The sequence below is a fragment of the Centroberyx gerrardi genome, chromosome 3 (genome assembly GCF_048128805.1).
Source record: "Centroberyx gerrardi isolate f3 chromosome 3, fCenGer3.hap1.cur.20231027, whole genome shotgun sequence".
Lineage (NCBI taxonomy): Eukaryota > Metazoa > Chordata > Actinopteri > Beryciformes > Berycidae > Centroberyx > Centroberyx gerrardi.
In genome coordinates, this window is record NC_135999.1 from 19,784,430 (window position 1) to 19,808,964 (window position 24,535).

The 24,535-nt window shown below is 43.5% G+C and overlaps 3 protein-coding genes across 7 annotated transcripts in view; 2 read left to right on the plus strand and 1 right to left on the minus strand.

Annotated features, from left to right (window-relative positions):
• The window catches only part of taf5 (TAF5 RNA polymerase II, TATA box binding protein (TBP)-associated factor), a 221,842-nt gene that overhangs the window by 7,363 nt on the left and 189,944 nt on the right, over positions 1 to 24,535 (plus strand). The gene's annotated exons all lie outside the window — the stretch shown is intronic.
• pdcd11 (programmed cell death 11) lies at positions 51 to 17,069 on the plus strand. 3 transcript variants are annotated; one of them, XM_078282729.1, is made up of 37 exons: positions 51 to 113; positions 541 to 663; positions 1,068 to 1,214; positions 1,503 to 1,667; positions 1,926 to 2,087; positions 2,257 to 2,377; positions 2,733 to 2,908; positions 3,180 to 3,287; positions 3,504 to 3,716; positions 3,975 to 4,099; positions 4,218 to 4,278; positions 4,712 to 4,858; positions 5,054 to 5,305; positions 5,551 to 5,676; positions 5,843 to 6,037; positions 6,629 to 6,799; positions 7,012 to 7,225; positions 7,360 to 7,509; positions 8,176 to 8,288; positions 8,597 to 9,090; positions 9,349 to 9,411; positions 9,496 to 9,592; positions 9,767 to 9,856; positions 10,133 to 10,235; positions 10,393 to 10,570; positions 10,956 to 11,012; positions 11,172 to 11,294; positions 11,707 to 11,829; positions 12,129 to 12,297; positions 12,743 to 12,883; positions 13,055 to 13,201; positions 13,444 to 13,694; positions 14,535 to 14,703; positions 14,924 to 15,077; positions 15,958 to 16,123; positions 16,426 to 16,629; positions 16,683 to 17,069. In XM_078282729.1, exons 2-36 carry the CDS (start codon positions 562 to 564, stop codon positions 16,595 to 16,597), a joined length of 5,445 nt encoding a protein of 1,814 aa, XP_078138855.1. In that variant the 5' UTR covers positions 51 to 113; positions 541 to 561; the 3' UTR covers positions 16,598 to 16,629; positions 16,683 to 17,069. The 3 variants fall into 3 exon arrangements, with proteins under 3 accessions (XP_078138855.1, XP_071764852.2, XP_071764853.2); XM_071908751.2 differs by having other exon boundaries at positions 16,426 to 17,069; XM_071908752.2 differs by having other exon boundaries at positions 13,058 to 13,201; positions 16,426 to 17,069.
• LOC139919125 (RING finger protein 122) lies at positions 17,107 to 23,984 on the minus strand. 3 transcript variants are annotated; one of them, XM_071908736.2, is made up of 7 exons: positions 23,368 to 23,984; positions 22,770 to 23,198; positions 20,720 to 20,873; positions 20,126 to 20,168; positions 19,533 to 19,574; positions 18,714 to 18,796; positions 17,107 to 17,971 (listed from the first exon to the last, which is right to left on the minus strand). In XM_071908736.2, exons 2-7 carry the CDS (start codon positions 22,792 to 22,794, stop codon positions 17,851 to 17,853), a joined length of 468 nt encoding a protein of 155 aa, XP_071764837.1. In that variant the 5' UTR covers positions 22,795 to 23,198; positions 23,368 to 23,984; the 3' UTR covers positions 17,107 to 17,850. The 3 variants fall into 3 exon arrangements, with proteins under 3 accessions (XP_071764837.1, XP_078147968.1, XP_071764835.1); XM_078291842.1 differs by having other exon boundaries at positions 20,792 to 20,876; XM_071908734.2 differs by having other exon boundaries at positions 20,720 to 20,876.

Genomic DNA, 24,535 nt, shown 5'->3' on the forward strand with positions numbered 1-24,535 from the left:
TCTGATTGGACAACCTATGAAACGCCCCTGTGGAGGTGTCTTCCGGTCTAGAAACATGGCGTGCTTGTGATCAACACATGTGAGTTTGGATACCTGGAAACCGGAGATTTACTGTAAGATATATATACATTGGTGATGAATCTTGTGTGCAGACTTTGACACTCATATAAAAAAATCGGGTTTGTGTCTATCTGTTTTGTTTACCATTTGTCTACTGGCTAAACTTGTTCCATAGCTTGAGTTACCCTGGTGTTAACATGTTAACGTTAGCTATCTCTTGCATGTAACGTTGTGGCAAGATTGCAATTAATATACGTCTTGGGTCACAACCAACCGACTTCGTTACCTCTGTCTAACTAGCTATTCAGTTAGATGTGTACATGGTTATATCCAATAGTGTATGCTTGGCCACAATCACTAACTATCTGCAAGTCAGAATCACCAGTCCATTGATTTTGCGAGGAATCTATAGTTATGATTTGACAGCATTTTAGGGGGTTCAAAGGATTTATTCACTGACACAGTGGTTCGTTTGTTCAGACGTCTGAGACATTACCAAACATGACATCAATGGAGGAAGACTTCCCCCGAGGAGGGACAGCCAAGAAGCCCGCTGAGAGCAAAGTAGTGGTGCAGCGGACAGAGGTGGACAACCTGTTCCAGGTAGAGTTCAAATCTTCTCGCTTTCCACACCCAGACTTTTGCCCACAGGCTTCATGTTGTCTATACAAATCACTAATTGTTGTGAAAAGGAATGTGGGGCTCAAGTTGCATGAATATCCTCAGAGAGAGAAATTCCTGTTAATGTAGGTCTAACTTATTTGTCTTCTTTGCCTCTAGGCTCAGTAGAAGTTTATTCTGATTTCACTTCAGCTGTTCTCCTGTCTCCTGTATCCATTTTCTTTCATATGATCTACAGTTCACCTCTTATCATTTGGACATATTGTGTTTACCTCAAGCACTAGTATCTATCTAGTATCAGTCTGTCTACACGAGGTTTGAGTCAAATGTGTTGCTTTATAATTGTTCTGTAGATGAACAGTATTATGCTGAATTTTCTTCCTCAGGCAAAGGAACAAACAGAACCTAAGAAAAGAAAGGGGGCCACGAAAGATGACATCAAGAAATTCAAGAAGCAAAAGACGGGCAAAGAAAAAGAAGATTCTCTGACACTCAATGCAGTGGCCAAGTGTGTGGAAATTCTACATATGAAGGTACCAGCACTCATTTGTAAAGCTTTAAATGTGTTAAGCAGATGTATTCGCCAGTAAAATTATGACATCGCTGTGCATGAATAATACAGTATATCACACAAACACAGTTACTTTAGTGTCTGACCTCCGACTAAAACAAAACATTAAGTCCCTCTGACATTTATTTCCGTGGTCTTCCTCCTCTCCCTCGCTTTACCCTTGCCCCAAAGTATGAAAAATAAATGAACCTACTTTGACTGTTCAGAACATTTACTGACTTTGATTTTATGTGTGTTTTCTTCCTTCCAGAGTTTGAAGGAGGGCATGCTGATGCTGGGCTGTGTGAAGGAGGTCACAGACTTTGAGGTGACAGTCGGCCTCCCCTGTGGCATGCAAGGCTTCCTCAGCATCAAGAACATCTCGGACTCTTACACCAAGCTGCTCAGCGAGCAACTGGATGCTGATGACACAGAGGTAGGACTATGGGAGTTTGATTTGAATGCTGTGGAAGGTGGGAGTTGAGTGTTTTTCTTCTTTTTTTTTTTTAATGGAAGGCGGTGAAGGCAATGCTTTTGTCTGTAGCCTTTACACTCATCTCACATTTGAGTACTATTTACTTCATTTAATTACAAGGGTTACAAAGAAACTTGGCTTAAATCATAAAGTTTACACTTACTTTAGGATGCTCTGTACTGTATCTAAGAGGCAGATCTTTTACTTTTCACTTCACAGGAAATCTATTCCCTGCCACACCTCTTCTACCCCGGCATGGTGTTCAGGTGTGTGGTTGCCAAGTTGGATACAGCCAAGGGAGGCTCTGTTAGCATCCAGCTGTCAGTCAATCCCAAGCTGGTCAACAAGGCTCTCACGTCAGGCTCTCTGAAAGCTGGCATGGTGAGTCAGTAATGAGCATCTTCAATTACCCAAACATCCATCTTCAAATACCCAAGCATTCGTCTTACTTTAGCCTACAAATTCACGGAAATATACAGCTTCTGCACTGTTTTGATCCTTTGTGCTTCATTCAGGATTATTATTTTGTGCTCCCTGTTTGTTGACTTAGGTCTTGAGTGGCTGTGTGGAGAGTGTGGAGGATCACGGCTACATAGTTGACATCGGCATGAGTGGAACCAAAGCCTTCCTGCCTAAGAAGGCAGTAAAAGACAAACACAAGAATCCTGAAGGTATGACAATGTAATTCAAATCACTTTTCATTCCCTGAGGAAATTCAATTTTGAAAGATAAATCTCAGACTGGGCCAATCACTAAGGGCCCATTCAGATCTTGACTTAAGTGCCACACAGTGCTGCAAAAGTCAGTTTTACGCACGCCTCACACCACCAATTTGGCATTTACCATGAACAACTGCATGATTCTTTCCTGAAGTTCAGCAGGTTTTGCTCCTTTTGGACAGGGCTATTTATTCCATTTTGCCAGTCACAATTAAACAAATATAAAAAAGCAATGAATGAGATGTAATTCTACCTAGGTCTACCTAGGACTAAATAAGTAATTGTGTCATTGTTCTTGTGTGTCCAGAGCTGAAAGTGGGTCAGTATGTGACTTCTCAGTTGGAAGAGGTAAAGAATGACGGGCGTGTGGTCCGCCTCTCTGTCAGCCCCCCGGCTCTTGCCCAAGCCTGTGCTGAAACCCAGCATGGCTGGAACCTCACTAACCTGCTGCCTGGGCTGCTGGTCAAAGCCAGCATAAAAAAGGTAGAGAAAACTTTTACTTTGGTAATGACATTTCTCCTGTTTTTTATTACAGTAATATGACTACATCTACTGGACAAGCATGTGAGGGTATCCAAAATTCAGGGGTTATCTAAAGTTCTGTTGAGATTTGACAGGTGGAGTTGAATTCCACTTAAATGAACTAACAGCTTACATGGTCTAAAATTGCCCTATTACTTTCAGTACAGTAGCTATCATAACTTCCATTTTTGCCCAGTTTCATTTTGATGAAGTTGGGGTTTCTGTGTTGCAGGTGACCAAACATGGTCTGATCCTGGACTTCCTGTCGTCCTTCAGTGGCCAGGTGGACTTCCTCCACATGGAGCCAGAGCAGGTGTCCAGCTACACTGAGGGAGATGAGGTACGTGATCCTCCACCTGGCACATAGATCCTCTTCACTTTGAGTCTGTTATTTTTGAGCTAGGTGATAACAGAGATAGTCACACTCTAGATGAAAGTGATAAATCATATGCAACCATTATATTCTACTTAGTAATTCTAGTGTGTCGTTTGAGAATGTCCTCATATTGGAGCGTAAACACGGCAGCCTAAGCCTCTCCTGCATCAACCCGTCCAGGTGCGAGCCTGTCTGCTGTACGTGGAACCATCTGCCCGTCTGGTGGGCTTGTCCCTGCGCAGCAACCTGGTTCAGCCTGGGACCAGGCTGGACACCACCCCTACTGGTGGAGACCGCATTGGTGAGGTGGTCAGCAGCTGCAAGATGACCACTATGCACCACATGTCCGGAGCCGTGCTGGAGCTGCCCGACAAGACGCTGGTCTTCGTACATGTGAGTCGGGCTGTGCTTTGAATATTTGCTCCCTCCAGTGTGCTCTTGTCTTGGCATGAGTTTTGTCTCCAAAGGCTCTCCATTGTTATGAATTCATGTAGCATTCAGATTCTCTTTTCTTTGGGCAGTGATCAGACTCTAAAAAAGTGACTTTTTGTTACTGCTGTTTGAGAGAGTTGTGTAAAGAAGACATGGTCTCTCTAAATATTCTGTAGAGCCAGTCCTGGGTCTAACGTCTTTTTGTTCTCCTTCCCCCAGAGGAGACACCTGAAGGAGTCTCATGCGCCGCCTAATGAAAACCGATTGCTGGCCATGCCTGAACACACCTGCAGGATCCTTGACTTTAGCCCCATGGACCAGATCCATTTTGTCACCTTACGGGAGTATGTGGCACAGTGTTTATGCAGTGTCTTGCTCTGTAGTAAGCAGTGAACCCTGCATACGTGGTTTGTGTTGTATGCCATTTTGATGTATTTGTAAAAGTGTTTGTCTCTTTTCCAGGAGTATTATTGAGAAGCCTTTCTATAGATATCATGATCTTCAGGCTGGCCAGGTTGTAGAGGTAAGAGCAAAAGATCACCTACGATCCTGCTTGCACGCATCACTTGGATTAAAGTTTTTTTTTTATCTGTTTTTTTAAAGCTGTACTAGGCAACTTCTCACTTTAGTGGCCCCAAGTGGCAGCAGGAGATAACTGTTTGAATTTTTGGAAGTTTGAAAGACTTTATTACCCAGAAATCATGTAATGTGATGTCAAGAAACTGCGCACTCCTTAGGCCTAAGTTTCTTCTTTTTATCCAGCAAATATGTCAATGTAAATTGGTGTGAAAGAAAAAAAATCAGAATCTGGACACAGATTCTACCTCATTCAGTCATATGTGTAAACATTCATATAAATACCCTCTCCACCTACTCCTCTCTTTTGACACATTCCCTTAACACACGTTAATCATTTCTCTCTCTGTGTCTGTGTCCATCTCTCACTCTCCCCCAAGGGGAAAGTGTCGGTCCTGCTGGATCATGGGATGGTGGTGCATCTGTCTGACCACATTAAAGGCCTGGTGCCCAGGACCCACCTGTCTGACATCCTCCTCAAGAACCCAGAGAAGAAATACGCAGAGGGCATGAAGGTCAAATGTCGGGTCAGTGCAACGCTCAGCTTCGTCTTAAAGCCGTTGAGAAGACAGGAAACATTTAAGTGTTGAGAGACATGCAGCATCTACTGTCCTGCAGCGTCTGGGAACTCAACTCAAACAGATTTGCACATCAACATAAAATTGTATATGCCAGTTTGTTTTGCGTTTTTTGACTGTGTGTGCATGTGTGTGTTTCTTCAGGTGCTTTCGGTAGATGTGGAGAGGAAAAGACTGAGCCTGACCAGGAAGAAGGCCCTGGTGGAATCCACCCTGCCCTTGTTCCTCAGCTATACTGACGCCCGGGTCGGCCGCGTGTCCCACGGCTTCATCGTCTGCATCAAGGGCTTTGGCTGCATCGTTCGTTTCTACAACAGCGTCAAGGGCCTGGTGCCTGTCAACGAGCTCAGCTCTGAGCCTATCATCAGTCCTGAGGAGATCTTCTATGTTGGGCAGGTGAGGAGATAAAAGAACACAGAGAGAGTCATGTGGAAGTCAGTTTTTTAAAGACCTGGTGAGAGGCTCTAGGTGTCTTTGTTCCTCAGCCTGGCTTTGCTCACATTGATCAAGAAGAAGGTTGTGAGTCATTGTAAAAAAGCTCCATATTTACCCAACGGTTTAATTCTTGCAGTTAAGTGTCAAGTCATTGACTCATCATAATTGTTTGACGGTTAATGAGTTGCTTGTTGTTGTTTGGCCAGGTGGTGAAGGCTAAAGTTCTCCAGTGTGACCCAGAGAAGGAGAAGATGGTGCTGTCATTTAAGGCTGCGATGGAGGGAGACCCTGAGACACCCGCCAAGCCGGAGTTTGACTGTGAGGTGGGGAAGGTAAGATGGAGACAGACCTTATGTTTTTTTGGGTTTTGCTATTGGCCCCCTGTTCTCTCTTTCTCCTTTGAGCTATGCACTATAAGTCTCAATATATACATTTTTGATCTCAACAGTTTGCTAATGGTCAAATCTAACACCTGCACTGTGTTTGGGTATGATGTAGACGTTGGAGGCCAAGGTGCTGAGTAAGTCAATCAACGGTCTGGAGGTGGCAATCCTCCCTGATGAGGTCCGCACCGTACTACCCACCATGCACCTCTCTGACCACATGTCCAACTGCCCTCTGCTGTGGGAGACCCTGCAGGAGGGAGACACCATCTCCAACCTCGTCTGCCTCAACAAGAACAAACAGAACATTGTATCCTTTCTTTTTACATAGTCTGTAGATTTTGTGTGCATATGATGATGCCTGAAAAGGTAACAGGCACTGTAATGGAAGTTTTCATTAACTTTAAGAAGGTTTAGTTCATTATTTTTGTAGACATTAGATTTGAATAATTAACATCTAATTGCGATATGTTGTGCTTGTGCATCAACTATGTATGATTTTGTGCACTTACCCAGTTACCCAGTGTCTAAAATATTGTTCACCAAGCGCTGGTAAACAATAAAAATCCCTGCCAAGAATAATTTATATAAAATAGTCACCCTACCTGTTTTTAATGCTACTTCATGTAGAGAATCAGCTAATGTATTTAAAACTTGCACACTCACTTATACTACAGATCAATTTTGTAATTCATCTGAAAATGGGACAGAACTCAATATATCAGAGGCATTCAAATGTCATCAACTCAAGATGTTACTAGTCAGTGTGACATATTTTACTGGCATTGGGCGCTTGCAGGTAGTAATTTTGGACCCTGCACTTACCTAAATTACTAAGATTAAATTATTAAAAGCAGGAAAGTAGTCTTCTGTATTTCCCTTAACTCCATCTATTTTAAAGACTCTGACCAAGAAGCCCACAGTGAAATGGTCACTGGAGGAGGGAGTGGTTGCTAAGGATTTCTCTGACATCACGGTTGGCATGCAGCTGATTGGCTGGATCAAGAACATCATGTCCTATGGTGTCTTTGTAGAGTTTCCATACGGCCTTGTTGGTCTCGCACCCAAGTCGGTGAGTAAAGGGCCGTCTCTGCAGCTACCTTAAAAACCGGTAACTGTACCTGCAACAAGAATTTCAGTCTGAAGTATTTAGAGGTTAAATGATATGAAATGGTCAGTGATGTGAGATTGTCTTCAGTTTCTTGCATGATGTAACACACACACTTGTGAGTGGTGATTTACTCATTTTTCCTGCTAAAATTATTTCTCCGCCCTTCCTCGCAGGCCATGAGTGACAAGTTCATCAGTGATGCGACGACTGCCTTCCAGTTGGGCCAGACAGTGACTGCGAAGGTGACCAACCTGGATGAGGAGAAGCGGCGTTTCCTTGTCACGCTGAAAGTTTCAGAGGTCATGACCCCAGAGGGGGAGGCCCAGACCAGACTCATCAGAGGTCTGCAGGAGAAAAGGGCTGTGACTGAAATGTTGGCTACTAGAGGTATGTGTGTGTCTGCCACCAGTAGCATCTGACAAGCAAATTGAATAAAAATCTGATGTTTTGATTCATTAATACTTTAGGTGGAGTCTGGCCTCAGTGTCTTAACTTCTTACTATCTCTGTCTCCATTCTCAGATGACTCTGATCTCCGCCAGCAGCTGGCTGCGCTGTCTGTTGGCCAGAAGCTGAAGCTGACTGTGGATAATTTGAAGGACAGCGGAGCTGCCTTTAAGTCTGATGTGCTGGCTGGTGCCACCATACTGGCCTCCAAGCACCATGTCATGGGTAGATATTTAATCAGAAAATCAGTACATTTCTGGAACGCTGTGTAGTAATTAATACATAGCGTTAATGTTGCTTCAGATCTTAAATGTCTCACTTATCTGTGAAGATGACACCAAGTTTTTGCAGTCTTTTGGCAAACATGGTCTGGTATGAGGTTTTCATGGTATAATTATGTTGGCCAAAACTATTATGGTAAATGTTGCTATTGCAGTATTTATCAAAATTATTTTAAAGTATTGCTCAGTGTTAAAGCATAGTAAAATCAATTTACTGCATGTGTTGCAATACAACACATTTTAATAACCCACAGCATTTAATGTTCTGTTAAAATCTTCACACAATTGTATATTGAATACAATACTGAACACATAGCAGTGTTTTTTAATCTGATGAATGCCATACTGATTTTGTTGTCATCTGAAAGTTGGTAATCAACGTACAGTAGTTACGGTAAAATAAATATGCAGAGGCGTCACCGCTTTTTGTGATTTTACACCTACACTGATGAAGACTGAAATTTACTGTCTAGTAAAGTCAGCAGATGAAAATATTCTGGCTTTCCACAAGGAGGTGAATTGGAAATCTAGAGATCTTGATCTGTGCAACATATTGCATGTTAAGCTGTAATCACGTTATGTGAGTGATGATGACCTGCATGTTTTTCAGGTGCGACCTTGACCCCAGGACAGAAAGTTGGTGCAGTCATCCTCCATGTTGACATCCTGTCCTCTCATGTCCATGTGTCCATCCTGTCCAAGCTAATGGCGAAGAAGAAATCTGTGAGTATTACTTTCCCTAATGCCATTTGCTGATATGTTTCAAAAGATGGCTACGTTTTTACCTTTTTATTTACTGAGGAAAGGTTGACTGAGCACACTTTGTCTTTTTCTGCAACACCCTGATTCACTCTCCTACAGTTAAACATGTACAAACCTGTGAGCAGTGTTGTGAATGTTGGTGATATAGTGAAGGTTAGGACAGTCATACATTTGAAATGGTCCCTATCCATCACATGACAATCTGATCCTAAACACTCATGTAATTATTCACCTTTTTGATCCTAATGTTTCCATTTGTATGTTTACAGTTAACTGAAGGGTCAAAACACACAGCGATGGTGCAGCACATAGACAGAGACTTTGCTGTCGTCTCATTGGACAACACGGCACAGCTGACTGTGATCCAAACCACCAGCCACCTGAACGCGACATTCCTCTTTGAGTCGGAGAAGCTGAAGCCGGGAATGCATTTGACCGTCAACGTTATAGAACCCAGCTGTCCCGAACTGCAGGGGCTCCCCCTGGTGTCGTGGGAGCGCACTGCACCCAGACGCCAGCACACGCTCTCGGAAAGCCAGCCGTCAGCCAAGGGTCACTGCTTTGGTGAAATACTCAAGGGTAAGGTGCGGGCGGTGAAGCCTGCGTGCGTGCTGGTCACACTGGAGGACGGAAGCACAGGCAGTGTGCACGTGTCCGAGGTCACAGAGAAAGTGTTCCTGGGCACCCTCCCCACCTCCTTGGTTAAAGTGGGCAGTGTGGTCACCGCCAGGGTCATCGGAGGGCGAGAGGCCGCCAGCCACAGGTGAATACTACTAAACTTTTAGCATTTTAGAAGTTAATCCTTTTCTTTAGACCCAAAGCTGCCATTTGAGTTGGGGAATCGGAGCAATAGCCTATTGCAATTTCCCACTTTTTCATGTCAGCTTGATTGCATTCTTAACCATAAAATACCAGGTAGACTGTAAAGATTTATGGTGATGATTTTGTGTGTTGTCTTTAATTTTAAGTTCAATGCAACTCAACAAATTTTAATCTCAATTGACTGCCTTCTTTATTTCAGATTCTTGCCCTTCTCCCACCCCAAGTTCACATACACCATTCCTGAGCTAACACTTCTACCCAGGTAAGTGTTCTGACTTCTGTCACATGGCATCATGCTTTTTTTGTTTGTAGTTGTTTTTCCATTAGTTTCTGTCTCTCCTCATAGCAAGCTGGACACGAGTGTAGAATTCAAACCGGTCACGGCAAAAGAAAAACTGAGCAGCTATCAAGTCGGGGAAGAAGTTACATGCTTTGTATCAAAGGTGAGTTCTTTTGCTCTTCCTTTGCAATTTCCCCTCAACTTCTTGAGCAAAAATCGAAAAACAAGATCAAAGACAACTTAAAAGGGACAGAAAGCAAGAGTCATTATTGGAATATAGCCTAGTCCCTAATCCACACCCTAATTGTTAACTATGTGTTTATGCTTCTATCCCCAGTATCATCCAGAGAGGAAGTCTTTGGAGGTCACCACTGATCCTTGTATTACTGGGACTGTCGAACTGCTGGCCATGATCACTGATCCTAAAGTAAGTTTGATGCCGCAGCTGCACACACACTAAGTTATCTTTACTCTAATTCTTCATAAAAGTGCATGAACATTTTGTATTAGGAGCACATGCCAGATCATTTTCAACATTCTTCAAGTGTGGCTTGTTAACAGCCTGGGGCTGCTGCCATCTGGCAAAGCTTAGCTCATAACAAAAGGAGTCAAAGGTTACTGCAGCTCAAGAGAAAAATAAGAAAAGATTAGATGAACCATCACTTTAAACAGCTGTCATCATTTGAAATATGCTTGTTTTCAGGATGCCAGCCACCCAGAGAAGCTGTATAGGATGGGCAAGGCAGTCAGTGCCAGAGTGGTGGAGGTGAACTCCAAACCTCAACGCTTAGTCCTGTCTCTCACTGGTAAGAGGGGACAGGTCAATTCATTATTTACTGCCATTCTATTATTAGTGTGCTACTTCTGTGATTTATATATTTCTCTCTCTATTCATTTAATATTGTTTAACAAATGTGAAAACAGAAAAATGTTTATTTAATTCTGTTTCCGATTGTTATCCAGGTGTGCACACGCTGGAGAAAGGCAGTGTTACTTTGGGCATGGTGACTAATGTTCAGCCGCACGTCGGCCTGCTGGTCAAACTTCCCTTTGGCGCCACGGGAACCGTTGCCATTATGGACCTGGCTGATGCCTACCGGCCAAACCCCCTAGAGGCTTACAGCAAGGATCAGCTGGTCAGGTCAGTAGGTGGAGCTGCAGTCCCAGACCAGGGCTAGCCGAGCCTGGCTGACGGCCCGACAACATCTTGCACCCCGAAACCATATTGAGCTGACGTTCTATAAAGATACTTTTAAGATGTATTGTAAGTGGTGTACTGCATACAGTTTGAAGTGGGGTTTGACTGATATATCAGGCTAATTATTGGTCTTTTATTAAAAATCTGATAATCAGTCTATCAATGCTATCCACTTCCAATATGATGCAATCTGTCGTGGCTTGAAATGCTGTTTCAGATCATTTTTCACCCCGCCAAGAATAACATTCTCGGGGCAACCCATTTTGGTTGAACCTTAGTTTGAAGTGTGGATTGAGAGTTAATTGGTTTTGCCTTCTCTTTTCCCCAGGTGTTTCCTTCTGGGGAATGAAAACGGCAAGTGGCAGTTGTCTCTCCGTCCATCAAGGTATGAGAAGCTTTCATTGTAATGGTTGGAATCATGATTTTTCTTTTTACAAATTCAGAGCTACAGAGAATATATGTCTTCTTACACCCTAAATTACTGTTTTGGTCCATCCTACCATTTATTTTCACCCTCCGGCTGACTGTAACTTTGCTCTCCCAGGCTGAACCCAGCGCAGGCCAAGCCAGTGAAGGACCCAGAAGTCTTGTCCATAGAGGAACTGAAGGCGGGTCAGATTATCAGAGGCTACGTCAAGTCTGTGGGAGAGCAAGGAGTCTTCATCAGGTAAAAATGCATTCAGGACTACTTGCCTACAGATAGATTTAGTATTCCAAGTCCAAAACGGAGCTTTAACAGAGAGGTGGGGAAGCAGATGGCTTGTTAGCAGAGATGAGAAGGGGCGGTAACTTTTTTTTCGACATAAGACTGGACAGAAACAACACATTTGTATCCAAAGAAACATTTGAACCACTAGAAGGAACAGCATGCTCCTGTTTTCCTGCAAAACGCAGTGTTTAATGAAGTTATTTTGGTGGGTATCATCATGAGATCATTCCTCTCTCCCATCCTGTTCCTCATTTCTTGCTTCCTGCTCTCTGAATTTGTGGAACCTGGCACTCTGTGGCTCTACATGTAGTTAACTAGTGACATGTGTTCATCTTTATTCCACGTGTTGTCGTGTTCGTCTTTCCCCCAGGTTGTCTCGGGGCATCACGGGAAGAGCCCAACTCCAGCAGTCCACCAAGTACTTTGTGACCAAGCACAATGTCCTCTCTCAGCACCTGCCTCTCAACACCCTGCTCACTGTCAAGATCCTCAGGTAAAGAGACTCGCATTTCACGCTGTCAAATTCACCCCCTCCTGTTCAACTCAGAGAGTGTCATGGTCGATACCTATAAGATGTCTCAGATCACTCAATCATCTTAATTTTGGATGTCAATTTGTCACTTACTGTGTGTTGAGGTTTCCTGCCAGTGACCATACCAGACACCAGAATTTAATTTGTTCTTTTGAAGCAGCCATTTGTGGACACAATATTGTCATATAGCCGTTGTTTTTCCCTTTCTTTTGACCATTCTTGCTCTGTGATTCTCTCTCTATTCCTCTCCCTCTCCTTAGTATTGACAAAGAGGAGGAGCTAGTCGACCTCTCTCTGCTCCCGGCGGACACCGGGAAGCCAGATGTGCTCCCAGAATCCCTTGGTCTGCCATTGCGTCTGATTGGAGAGGAGAAGAAGAAACATGACACTAAGAAGAAGAGGGAGCGCACGCTGTCCGGGATCCAACAGGTAACACAACAGCTGTCATGTTCTTCCTTCATACTGTGTGCTTGCCTCCCTCTTTCTATCGTTCTGTTTTTTCTTAGAAATCCCCTCCTTTCATTGATCCTTCCTTCCTTCCTTCCTTCCTTCCTTCCTTCCTTCCTTCCTTCCTTCCTTCCTTCCTTCCTTCAGTCGTTCCTTATGTCAAATAGTAAACAAGCCTTTAAGTTTTACTAAGGTGGAGGAGGTAAATATTACTCAGTATAGGAAAGACACTTCCTTACACATAGATCAATGCAAACTTCATTTATAAGCCTTTGGTCTGGCAGCAATAAACTCTGCATTGATCTTGGTGTGATTGGTCTCTGTGCATACTGTGCACTATTCATGGCAACTAGGTTTTCACTGCATCACTGATGTGTATGTTTACCTAATACTCATTGGTACTACTTATTATCGTGTCATTTACCAGGAACAGGCAGACCAAGTCCCACCGAAGAAGAAGAAAACAAAGAAAGCAAAGACTGAGGACAGTGACAGCGGGGTGGAGGTGTACTTCAGGGAAGAGGAGGATAAGGAAGACGATGAAGAACCCAAACCTGAGCCTGCAAAAGTAAGCATGGTCACTGCTAGTCAGTAATTTCCCATCCCTGCCTCTCTCCTTAGCTTTGGGAAAGTAATGTCATCTATTTGACATGGCATTCACAAGAGAAGAGAATCTGATGAATTCAGAACAAAGAATCTCGAATCTTATCCAGATTGTAACCTTAAAAATGTCTCTCAGCAGGTGAAGCCCAGCCCAGCGGGTCCATCCAGACTGCAGGTGTCAGCAGGTTTCTCCTGGGACATGGGACTCAACTCCCTGAAGCCGGCCTCTGCAGCCCAGGAGGCAGACTCCAGCGATGGGGAGGACCAAGAGGAAAACGGCAAGGTGAGGGGACATGCTGGGGCTGTAACTCTAATGGAGCATGTATAGTGATAGGATTATTAATTGGATCCAATTTTTTTTTTTCAAAGTTTTCGGTACTCATACTGTATACTGGACTTTAAGGGTCTAAGTCTTTGTTTTACATGCATGACCGTTGACCGTGCATTGCTGCTGTCACTCTCACCACTTGACTTCTTTCCTCCCTGTCCTCTCTCTCGCTCCCCACACTCTCTCTCCTCTCCCAGTCCCAGAAGAAGTCTCGCCATGAGCTGGAGCTGGAGAAGAAGGCGGCGGAGAAGGCCCTGGTGCAGCGGGAGGCGGAGCTGATGGACCCCAACCTGAGGCCGCAGGACACAGCTGCGTTCGAGCGGCTGCTCCTGGCCTCGCCCAGCAGCTCGCTGCTCTGGCTCCAGTACATGGCCCACCATCTGCAGGCCACCCAGATCGAGCAGGCCCGCACTGTGGCCGAGAGGGCCCTCAAAACCATCTCCTTCAGGTGACGGACTGGTAGAATTATATATTATTCTATGTTTAATGTTTATTTAACCAGGTTAGTCCCATTAAGATTATGAATAAAGGGAGACCTGGCCAAGAAAGCAGCATCGAGACAAACATAAAAGTTGTAGACCATACAAGTCAAATTCCAGTCAAAGCTGTGTAAAAAGAGCAAACTAAAATGATCTATAAAATGAAACTACAGCGAAAGTCACATGACATGACAAACGGAACAAAGTAAAGTACAAGCACTCCAAAAGGCAATAGTCGAATATCAAACCAGCACTCATGGGCCAAGCCTATTTAAATTTTGACTGAACAAAGTGAGTCTGCCACAAGATCCTTCATTACAGTTTAAACTCACCAACAGTAACCAGCTCTATTAGTCGAACAGTAAAAATATATACAATAGGAGTGTAACGATTCAACAGTTTGGTTCAGTACACAGTACTAGGTTTATGTTTTGATATCACAACATTTTGAGCAAAATCTGAATCACCCAAGCTGAAACTTGCTAGCCTTGAGCTCTCTAGTGTTCAAACAGCACAGAAAAAAAGACCATTTCTCAGATATTAGACCACATTTTAACCAACCGGTGCAGCCAAAGGCAAATTTTCACTGCGGTGGACAATAAAGTGCTATTCTATTCTAAATGAAATGGCATTACATTTTTTCATATGGTCAAATTTTTGTATTGCACATTTTTGTGTCTGTCTGTAGTGTGTCTGTATCTGTTGAATTAGGGTGTGTGGAGGAAGGGTGTTATTTTGTTCACGTTTGTTTACTATTTGTAATAACATCATTTGGATTGTTTGTAAAACCCCTTCCTGCGTCCGCCCAGGGAGGAGCAGGAGAAGCTGAACGTGTGGGTGGCCCTGCTGAACCTGGAGAACATGTACGGCACGGAGGAGAGCCTAAAGAAGGTGTTTGAGCGGGCGCTGCAGTTCTGTGAGCCCATGCCGGTCTACCAGCAGCTGGCTGACATCTATGCCAAGTCCAACAAGACCAAGGTACGATCCACTGGGTGTCTCACACTATACTCACCTGACCTGAACTGAAATGAACTGACAGCTGGCCTTAGTCTATCCATTTGCTTAAGCTGCTAGGATTACATGTGTTTTTGTGTTTATAATACTGTCATAGTTACTAATATATGCATGTTTTTCTGTCTGTGTGGTATCTGCCCTGTGTCCTCTATGTGTGTGTGTGTGTGTGTGTGTGTGTGTCCAGGAGGCGGAGAACCTGTATAAGACGATGGTGAAGCGGTTCCGTCAGAACAAGGCGGTGTGGCTGAGCTATGGGACCTTCCTGCTCCAGCAGGGCCAGAGTGACGCTGCCAGCGCTCTCCTGCAGAGGGCGCTCAAGAGTCTGCCCTCCAAAGAGAGTAAGACGGCCTCTCTTACTTACAATAAGTCTCTTTATACCATGTTGTTTCTTTCTCAATGTCTAACAGGAATCACATTGAGAAAATGAAATCACTCAGGTTGGTCAGTCCCTCAGAATCAAAGAGCGAGGGCTTCTTTCTAGACTCACCATTTTGCACTGACCTTCAACAGTCCATCATAGAAGAGGCAGAGTTACTGATTTCTCCACTGACAGTAGCCTCAATAGACCAGAATGCAAAGCAGCCACAAGATATGATATGTTTTTAGTAAGGGTTGTGGATCATAGACACACAGCAGTGTTCACATACTAGTCCCAGTTTTGCCTGTACGCCCATCTTTGATTGAAAGCAACAAGTTCACGCCCGTTCTCTGGGGGATTGTCAAAAGTAATTCTGGGAAATGTAGGAATTCAGTAACTGAAGTAGATGTAGACAAGGCAGTTTGAGGGAAAGTGCCTACAAAATAAACATCACAAAATAACTCCTATAATCCATTGAACATCACAAATTGATGATATATAACAGTATAAGAGTGTCCAAGTGTGGATTTTTCCTGTAAGACCCATAGACTTAGTGAATGACTTATTTTATTTTGTTTGTACACTGTTTGCACCATTTTGTTTTGTGATTGTTGTTCAGTTAAATCTAGGTACATTTAACTACATAGATAAACCTTACTTGACTTTATGAGGCCTTATTATCATTGTAAAGCTGACAATAATTTCATGCTTCATTTATATAGCACCTCATGTAAATGCACAGTTCATGTCGATGTGTAATATCACTCACTTCAGTTATGTAAGCCTGAAGTTTCCCTGCCCCAGCTGTGTATATCCACATGTTGTAACCTCTGCATGCTGTCATCCTCTCTCTCTTTCAGGTGTGGATGTGATCGGCAAGTTTGCTCAGCTGGAGTTCCGTTACGGTGATGCAGAGAAAGGCCGCTCCATGTTCGACAAAGTCCTGACTAGCTACCCGAAACGTACAGACCTGTGGTCCGTCTTCATTGACCTCATGGTCAAACATGGATCACAGAAGGAAATCAGGTGAGATGAAGCTCTTTTGCCAATTTGAATTCTGACTGCATGGCTGGTAATTTTTTTTCCCCATTCCTTGCAACTCGTCAGCACTGTTCATTTTTGGAAAACATACCTGCTGAAATGTGCAACCTCATGTAAATTGATGAGCCTTCATAGTCTACATATTGGAAATTCATGGAAACTTTGTATATGCCTCCCAGCTCACAAGTGTCAGACTAATTTAATGATCATATTAAGTGATTGCTGTTGTAATCACTTTGCTTTATCCAGTATCCTAACACCCCTCTGTAACGTCCTGTGTCCTGCAGGTCACTCTTTGACCGTGTGATCCACCTGAGCGTGGCAGTGAAGAAGATCAAGTTCTTCTTCAAGCGCTACCTGGAATACGAGAAGAAGCACGGCACCCCAGAGAGTATCCAGGCAGTCAAGGACAAGGCTTTGGAGTTTGTGGAGGCTAAAGGGACCGAAGCCGCCTGCTAGAGACAAAATACACACAGACATGCATACAGCTGTGTATATGCACACATGTACACTGAAGTGCCAAACTCAGTCTGGTCTAGGCGCCTGTTAGAGAAACGTTTCTGTGTGTGAACCAGATTGGCTCCTCTTCAAAACAACCAACTGGGATTTGGCTGATGTGAGCCTTTTGAACCTGGAAGCATGGATATTATGCTGTAATGTTGTAAAACTTAACAAATGTGTGTAAGGCAATGTAAAGTGGGTCCTAACCCTCTTTTAATGTTAAAAATAAACAATGAATATTTGACAGTTTATGAACTTAGATTTTAATCCATTTTGTATGAGAATGAACTGTGAGCTAGGAAGAGTATAATGAATATTTTGACTATTAGTTTACTACATTTTTTGTATGGATGGTTAAAGGTTCCTGACCACACTGTGTGGAACATATTGTATATCATTTGGATTTATTAAAATGGTAGTGATAACTTCATCTGATTGGCTTATTAATAGATCCACCACCATTACAATACATTACATGACATTTTATTTAAAAGCAACAAATACAAAATAACAATATATAGGGACACGTTTACATACAATACATACAGGCAAGACTAGCTTTCTATCAGTCTCTTTAAAAAGGGAAGGGCCTGGGACACAATCAGTAACAATACTGTCTACTTCAGTCGTCACAACTGTGGTTGCAATCCCGCTGGTCTTTGTTTCAGCCAAAGGTTCTGGCTTCTTCTAACTGCTATAGCATTTCATCTACACTGGCAGTATTGAAGATGTATGTGTGGCACAAGGTTATAGGGTGACTGACATGGTTTGTGCTGGCTGTATTGGTAACACCCCTGAGATAATAGAGGTATGCCTATTGTGTTGTTTGTGATTGGCTGTCTCTGGCAGTGCTGAGCCAGTCATCCAATGACAGTGGCAATGATACTCCCATATTTTAAGGTGGCTCCTTTTCTTGCCATGTTGTTTGTGAACAGTGCAATATGGAAGTACTGCAGGAACATTTTTATGAAAAGGTCCTATTCATCCAGCTTCTCCCTGACTGATCTAACCAAATCATTTTGGTGCTGTCAATATCCAATTCCCACCAAGGCATATTGCTCAAAGGTCAGCAGCAAGGTGGCCACTTGAGAACACAATCAACCCTTTTTTTGTGAGATGTCCTTAAGATGACCACTGCTCATCATCCCTAGTGTATTTAATGTGTGTGTTTTCTGTAGGGGGAGTCCTCTTTCCTCTCTTCCCCGGCTCCCTCACACCTCCTCGGGGTCCATGGGACCCTCGGCCCCCTGGGGAGTGTCTGTGTGGAGCCGGAGGATGGGTTTGTTACACATGGGGCACACGCTGCGGATCTCCAGCCACTTGAGCAGGCACCTGAGAGGAGAGAGACACCGTCAGCTTAAGAGCAGAGTCTGGTTCACCAACAATATCTCTGTTTGCTTATAATGGGACTAGGACAGTCTTAACTCTTACGATGCTGTTGGCAAACCCCAAAAAAAGAACATTTACTATTGCAATGGAAACTACCTCCTGGAATCATTTTTTAGTACACTTTGTAGCACAGACAAAGAGGAGACCGCTACTAATTTTATGGTGGTTTAGCTAAAATTGTGATTAAGAAATTTGGTTCCTTCTTCATAGAAAGTCTTTGCTCTCAAATTGTTAGACTGAGCATGAAATTATGCAGAAAAAAATCCACCTCACATTTTTGTGAAAAGGTGTGGTACACAATTTCCCCTACCTGATGAATTCATATTTTCTTGAGGCAGTGCTGATGTATGAATAACTGTGTGCTTTGGAAAGGTGTGGACCTCATGAAAAAGGTATGATCATTAAACTGTTAAATATTTTATTACATTGGATGGTTGCTCAGTCACTTGTAATTAAGGTGCCGGTACAAATGTATTAAGTTGTAGTCAGTTGTATAGTTAGTTGTGCACATAATTTAGAATGTGTTTAAGACCATAGCACAGTTTTCTACCTAGTGACATGTTATGAAGAGTTATGGAAAGTACAGGAGAAACTATGTGTTACTTCTTCTTAAAAGCTTATCAAACAAGATAAAAAAAAGAAAACATTGAATTAAGTTGTACATTTTAACTATTGTAACACTCACTTCTTGTGAAATGCATGTGAGCATGGGCACACTCCCAGTTCATCTCTGGTCCTGAACTCTTCCAGACACACCGCACAAGTTTGCTGCAGGAACAGAAAAAAGCGGTGTGGTTAGTTTTGTGTGTAATTTACATGCATGTGGTTCATGTTTTTTACTCCATATTTATTCAACAGTGGTACCTCACCACAGCCAAGAATATTGCCACCACTTTTGCCACAATTTAATTTGGCCCAGATTTCCAACATACCACAAACAAGTATAAGGGAAGTGTTTTTTAATGGTGCTTTTATCATAATTGCATATCCAAATAAGAGTTTTATTATCTATTACAACCTGCACTAGGACCAAAATGGAAATGGACATAGAATCAAAACCACAATTACCCCCAGACGCCACTACTACAAGACTTCTGAAAAGCAATCTTTTTAGGAATGAGAAAAGAAGTACATTTTTTATTGACACCTATTTGTTTTTGAGACTTCACAATGCATTTTGAATGAGTCATAATAATTGTTCTACAAGTAGAGAGCCAAGCAAGCTCAAATAGAGGCATTTTTTTAAATGGCTGCATTTGAGATACAAGGTTTTTTCAGGACATCTCCAATATGCGTGTCTGAGTGAGTGCATGTGCATGCATGTTAATCACATCTGAAGGGGGGAAATGATTGAGTCACCCCTCCTAATGCTATGTTCAATAAATCATCTGAGCTGGCATGCAAACACTGTGGGCCACATCACATGTGCACGGTTGCCACGGTTTAACATGTACAGTCAGCTCGAGCAACATGTAAAAGCATTTCCAGAAAGAGAGACACTTACTCCTAGAAGGCTCAGTTTCTTGCTTGCTCCCTTCAGCACCACCTATAGTTTGAAGAGGGAGAGGAAAAGAGAGAGGTGTTGGGCCATGTGAATGATGTGTCAGCACTATTACGTTGGCAGTAAATCTGTGGGCTATAACATACACTTCAGCTGCGGTCAATGTTCGGATGTGATTCTATCTGCAAGAGTGGTGTCTACTTCTTTTGTGTTTTTTAGTAGTTAAAAAATAGGCCAAATTATGAATACAGACAGGTATCGCGTTGACAGTAAAGAAAGTAGCAGCTGGAGACTAATCTCCCCTGGGGCGGAAAACATTTAGACAGTTATCAAGTGTCACCACACCGGCCACACCATACTCTCACACCCTGGTACCTGCATGCTGTAAACCTTTTCACACTGCTAGAACCCAAAAGTAATAGCACATATGAGCTAAGGACCACCTACTGGGGATGGAGTCAAGGTCATCTATGAAGGGTGGTGTTAAGTTTCACAGTTGACGACAACACTGTGAAACGCTATAGCAGTATTTTTAACCTGTCTCAGACGCCGGTGTTACATGTGCACCTATAGTGACAGATACTGTAGTAACGCACCTCATTGTAGCTGAACTGCTCCCGCGCTCCCTGCTGTTTCAACCTGAAATCGATACATAGATTATTTCATGCATGTTAGTCATCCATACTCCTACCCAATATTCCCTACCAATAGTCTACTTAACATGTACTTAAAATGGCACCAGCATACATATAGAATTCCACAATTGTTTACATTTTATGGCTTTATCGTTTTAATTTGTGTGCTTATGTTCTTTTTGTCTTTTCCCTGCTGAATCCTATTACTTTTGCTGCTGCAACGACCTGCTGCAAACACGGCAACCTTTTGGGCAACTCTGATGGGCAACAGTGTCCATAAAGTTGCCTCATGATTGTTGCTATCATCATATAGGAAGATTTTATTGTTTAAATTGATTTTTGACCCAGCTGTTGTGCACTGTGTTGCCCGCTGCAAAGAGCGTTGTTGTGTTTCTACATTGCCAAAAATTGCCTTGTGCATCATCCTCTTATACTAATCCTCCTCTTCTACGTCCTACTTTTCCCACATTTCCTCCTTTTCTTCCTATACATTCACCTCTTCCCTCCAGATGTCCATCACCCAATCCCTCATCCTCCCAAACCACCTCCACCTACCTGAATAGGTAGCAACAGAAGATGAGGCTGAGCATGAAGACGAAGAGGCCAATGCCCAGCACGATAACGTACACATTGAGCGGGAGGTGATAGATGTCGAACGTCATGCTGCAGGACTGTTCAGAGCGCTGGAAACCCAAACCACACAGGCATCCTGCTAAGAAGAATTTGGAAATACAGAGGACATACCTTACAATGGTTTAGGTAACAGATTTATTTAAGAAAAACAAGAATAAAATCATTATTTTCTTTTTTTTGCATCGTAGGTGCAAGAGTTCAAAATGTTACTTAATGACAAAGTGTAAGAAATATCCTCCCTCTCAACTCCCTTATGTGATTGAATTTTTGTCATTCCAGATTAGGACTGTCATAAGAGATTACTGCTTGAATTGAACTTTTCATAAGACTTAAATACTTTTTTCTTTAAGGGGTTACTGCATTGTAAGTTTGTTCACAGCCTCATTCATTTACCAGTCTTGTAAGCTGTATTTTTCTTCATCAAAATAGAAGGCAATTGCAAAAATTCTATCCAGTCTTCCAACTTCATCACTTACTATCAACATTATAATCACCCCTCTTGCAAGCTTCTCTCAAGATCTATAGTTAGCACTGGAAGTGCAAGTCTAAATTGGCAGCATGTGCCTTAGGCACTGCAAACTAAATTGGAGGGCCGATCGCACTGTTACAGTTTAGAGAGCAGTTAAGCTCTTGATTTCTGTGAAAACCTTTTTCCTTTGTCAGGGAAATCTGCTAGTAATCCAAAAAATTTCAAGTGTACAGTGAAGTGAGAGAGGAATCGTGGCAGAGAAGTATGAGTCAGCATAGCATGAACTGGAACCTAACAGTACCATCACATGTGGTACCACCAGCACAGTGCATAAGACCACTCAATCACTGGGTGCCTCCAGATACAAAACATTTAAATACTAGTGACAGTACGTTTGCCCCACAAAAGGTTCTACAGTACATGGCATCGGCTCAGGCTTCACACAATCAGAGAGCTTTGTTGACAGGCAAATATTTGGTGAAGAGGTTAGCTTAATGGCTGGCATTTGGCTGCAGGCCGGTCCAGAGAGCTGACTGAGGCTGTAGTGGCGACTGAGGCTGCGTAGAGCTGCGTGTTAATTGGCTGTGAACAAGACAAACATGGAGGACAGACACCACTTCTGCCACACTACCATCTGTTCCACAGGCCCTATAGAGGTGACTGGTGGGGTATGGTGTGTGTGTGTGTGTGTGTGTGTGTGTGTGCACGTGTGTCTCAGCATTGGGGGATGGAGGAGTAGGGGTCTCTAATGCCTGTCTGCATGTCTTTGTAAGACAGAAATTCATGTGAGTGTGTGTGTGTGTGTTGGGGGGTGGGGTATATTCATCAGAAAGAACTCTGGGGACCAAAGCACCATTTGGTGAAACAATGGCAGAGGAAGCCCCACTTCCATGGGCCACATGTGTTCTTATTAATTTGCACCGAGGATGCTCTTTGCCAGCCTCTAAATGTCCATGTGTCTCTCTTTAGAGTGAATGAATGGGTACAGCTTGCACACTGTGGGGGGTATGGTTGGGATAATTTGACATGGCTGGGGAGCTGGGGGTTGGTGGGGGACGTGGGGTGGGGTGGGGGGTTATTTACAAGGGAGATAGTGTAGAGAAGACCTAGGATAGCATATTCTGTGTTGTGACAAGAAATAGAATGAAGCAGCTATGGATGCATTGTAGAATCATTCATTAACAGACAGAGAAAAACAATATTATGGAATAAGGTGAGAAAATAAAATAGCAGAATGTTCAGTTACTGTTGTTATAGCTGCAGTGCACGACCAAACTTGACCTTAGAAATGCAGCTTCCCATCACCATCCTCAAAACACAAACTGAAGCCTCCACTCTCAAAGTTGCCATTTGCTCAAGCATAACCATTACCCAGATCCTGTTAGCTAGCAGCCAGCAACTAAGTAACTGAGTACAACAGTTAGTTATGAGGTACACACAATGTGCTGTGTGTACAGGCTTCCACCCTCATGTATTTGGCAGACAGTGGAGAAATCCACTTACCGTTACACCATTGAAATGGTTGCATGAAATTTGACTCCCAGGGCGGCAGCAGCAAATTCAAACCCTGTGAAGACAAGGCTGAAGCCCGGATAAGAGCCAAGCTCGTGGTCTGCAGCTCCGGAGACTGGATCTGTGGAGCTACAGGCCTTGAATCTGTCACCCCAGCTGGAACTCTCTTTTGTTGGGTGCGTGTAGCTTGCTAGCGCCTCCAAAAAAACACCATTAAGTTTTTCAGATTTGTTCAGATTCCACAAATCCTTGGAGGTTTTGTTGGCTCAGCAGTCTGTGCTGCCCAGCATTCCCAAATCTGGATTAACCCTCTGAGTTAAGATTGGGAGATTTGGGATTGGGGTTTGGACTGGGATTGAAGACCTCGTGTGCTCCTGGATCTCAGCAACAATGATGTCATCACAGTAGACACAGACAAGACTGAGAAGGAGAGACAAAGAAATCTTGTTCAGTGGAATTGATTGTTTGTCAGCTGCCTCATACCATGTATCGATGTCAGATGTTATTCAGGAGTTGTTATTATCAAAAGCTGAATCACAGTCACAATTTCATAAACAACACAGGCTTCTCACCGACAAGAAATGTTTACCTTTACAGTGTAGAAGGCCTCCTTTCACTTCAGTTTGCATCTGCAGTATTTTCCCCTCATCAACTTCAGTGACATCCACCGTCCAAAATGACAGTCCCTGTCCAACGAGGGTAATTTGCTGGCATTAGTCTCTGCTTTGTCCTCCTCGCAAATCTGCTTTTTAACAGAGGATTTTCACAAGCCTTATCCCTCTTTCCTGTCTTCTGTAGTCTCCTCCTCCAATCCTCTGATCTTGTAGGGGGTATTCCTCCTCAGTGGAAGCCAAAGATGTGCTTCCCTCAAAACCCAAACAAAGTGAACACAGCTCCATGCAGTCAAACAGTCCTCAAGCTGGGTTTGGTATTTTGCTGGTGTGTGTGTGTGTCAGTCAGTGCATGTGTGTATGTAGGGGGGATCCTACTCTCCCTCTAACCATCTGCTCCTTCAATTGAGAAAAATCAGAGACAAAGGCAGTGTGTGTGTACGAGTGTGTCTGCGTGTGCCGTATTCAGTCTCTCCCACCTCCAGCTGGCTTTGTCATGGCAGGCTTCCCTCTTCCTCTTTCAATCCATAATGGTGTCCAGAGTGCCTGCTTTGCCTATTGCTGTCTCTGTGCTGCCTGCCTGCCTCCCCTGCTCTGCTCTGCTCTGCTCTGGGTTTGTAAACAGATCTCTGCTCATGTGACCAGCCGTTTTGCCTCGCAACTCTCCTCTCCCTCAGCCCTCCCTCACTACCTCTATCCTCCAATCTCTAGGCAGAAGGAAGGCAGAATGAGCCAGACACTGACGAATAGGGCGTCTGCAAGCATGCTGGTGTTTATGTGTCTGTGTGTGCACGCCTCTGTGCGTGTGTGTGTGAGAGGGAGACAGACCGAGAGAGAGAGAGACACTTGCAGCAAAGTCAAGGGAGGCCCAGGTCAGTAACATGTGTACGGCTGCTGTCCTGACAACCAAAACAAAGCCAGTTGGGTGAAGAGGAAACAAGAGAAAGAGAGGTTGACCTCCCCCACACTCCACACACACACATACATGCACTTCTCTCTCTTCTTAGAGCAAGAGCAAGCCCTGATTATTTTTCAGATTTGCTTTGTTTGATCTATATATAAACATCATGTCACTGTTATGTGGTGGAAGCACAAGGCAGAAAGAGAAGGGACAGGGAGAGGATCTCTACAGAGAGAGATAGAGAG

Coding starts and splice junctions, on each gene's coding strand:
- pdcd11 (XM_071908751.2), top strand. CDS start 562: ATGACATCAATGGAGGAAGACTTCCCCCGAGGAGGGACAGCCAAGAAG. Junction 12,884..13,054: donor CCAAACCTGAGCCTGCAAAA/GTAAGCATGGTC, acceptor AATGTCTCTCAG/CAGGTGAAGCCCAGCCCAGC. Junction 13,695..14,534: donor CTCAAAACCATCTCCTTCAG/GTGACGGACTGG, acceptor GCGTCCGCCCAG/GGAGGAGCAGGAGAAGCTGA.
- LOC139919125 (XM_071908734.2), bottom strand. CDS start 22,794: ATGCAACCATTTCAATGGTGTAACG. Junction 20,169..20,719: donor TTCTGTTGCTACCTATTCAG/GTAGGTGGAGGT, acceptor TATCGATTTCAG/GTTGAAACAGCAGGGAGCGC. Junction 19,575..20,125: donor AGCAGTTCAGCTACAATGAG/GTGCGTTACTAC, acceptor TTCAAACTATAG/GTGGTGCTGAAGGGAGCAAG.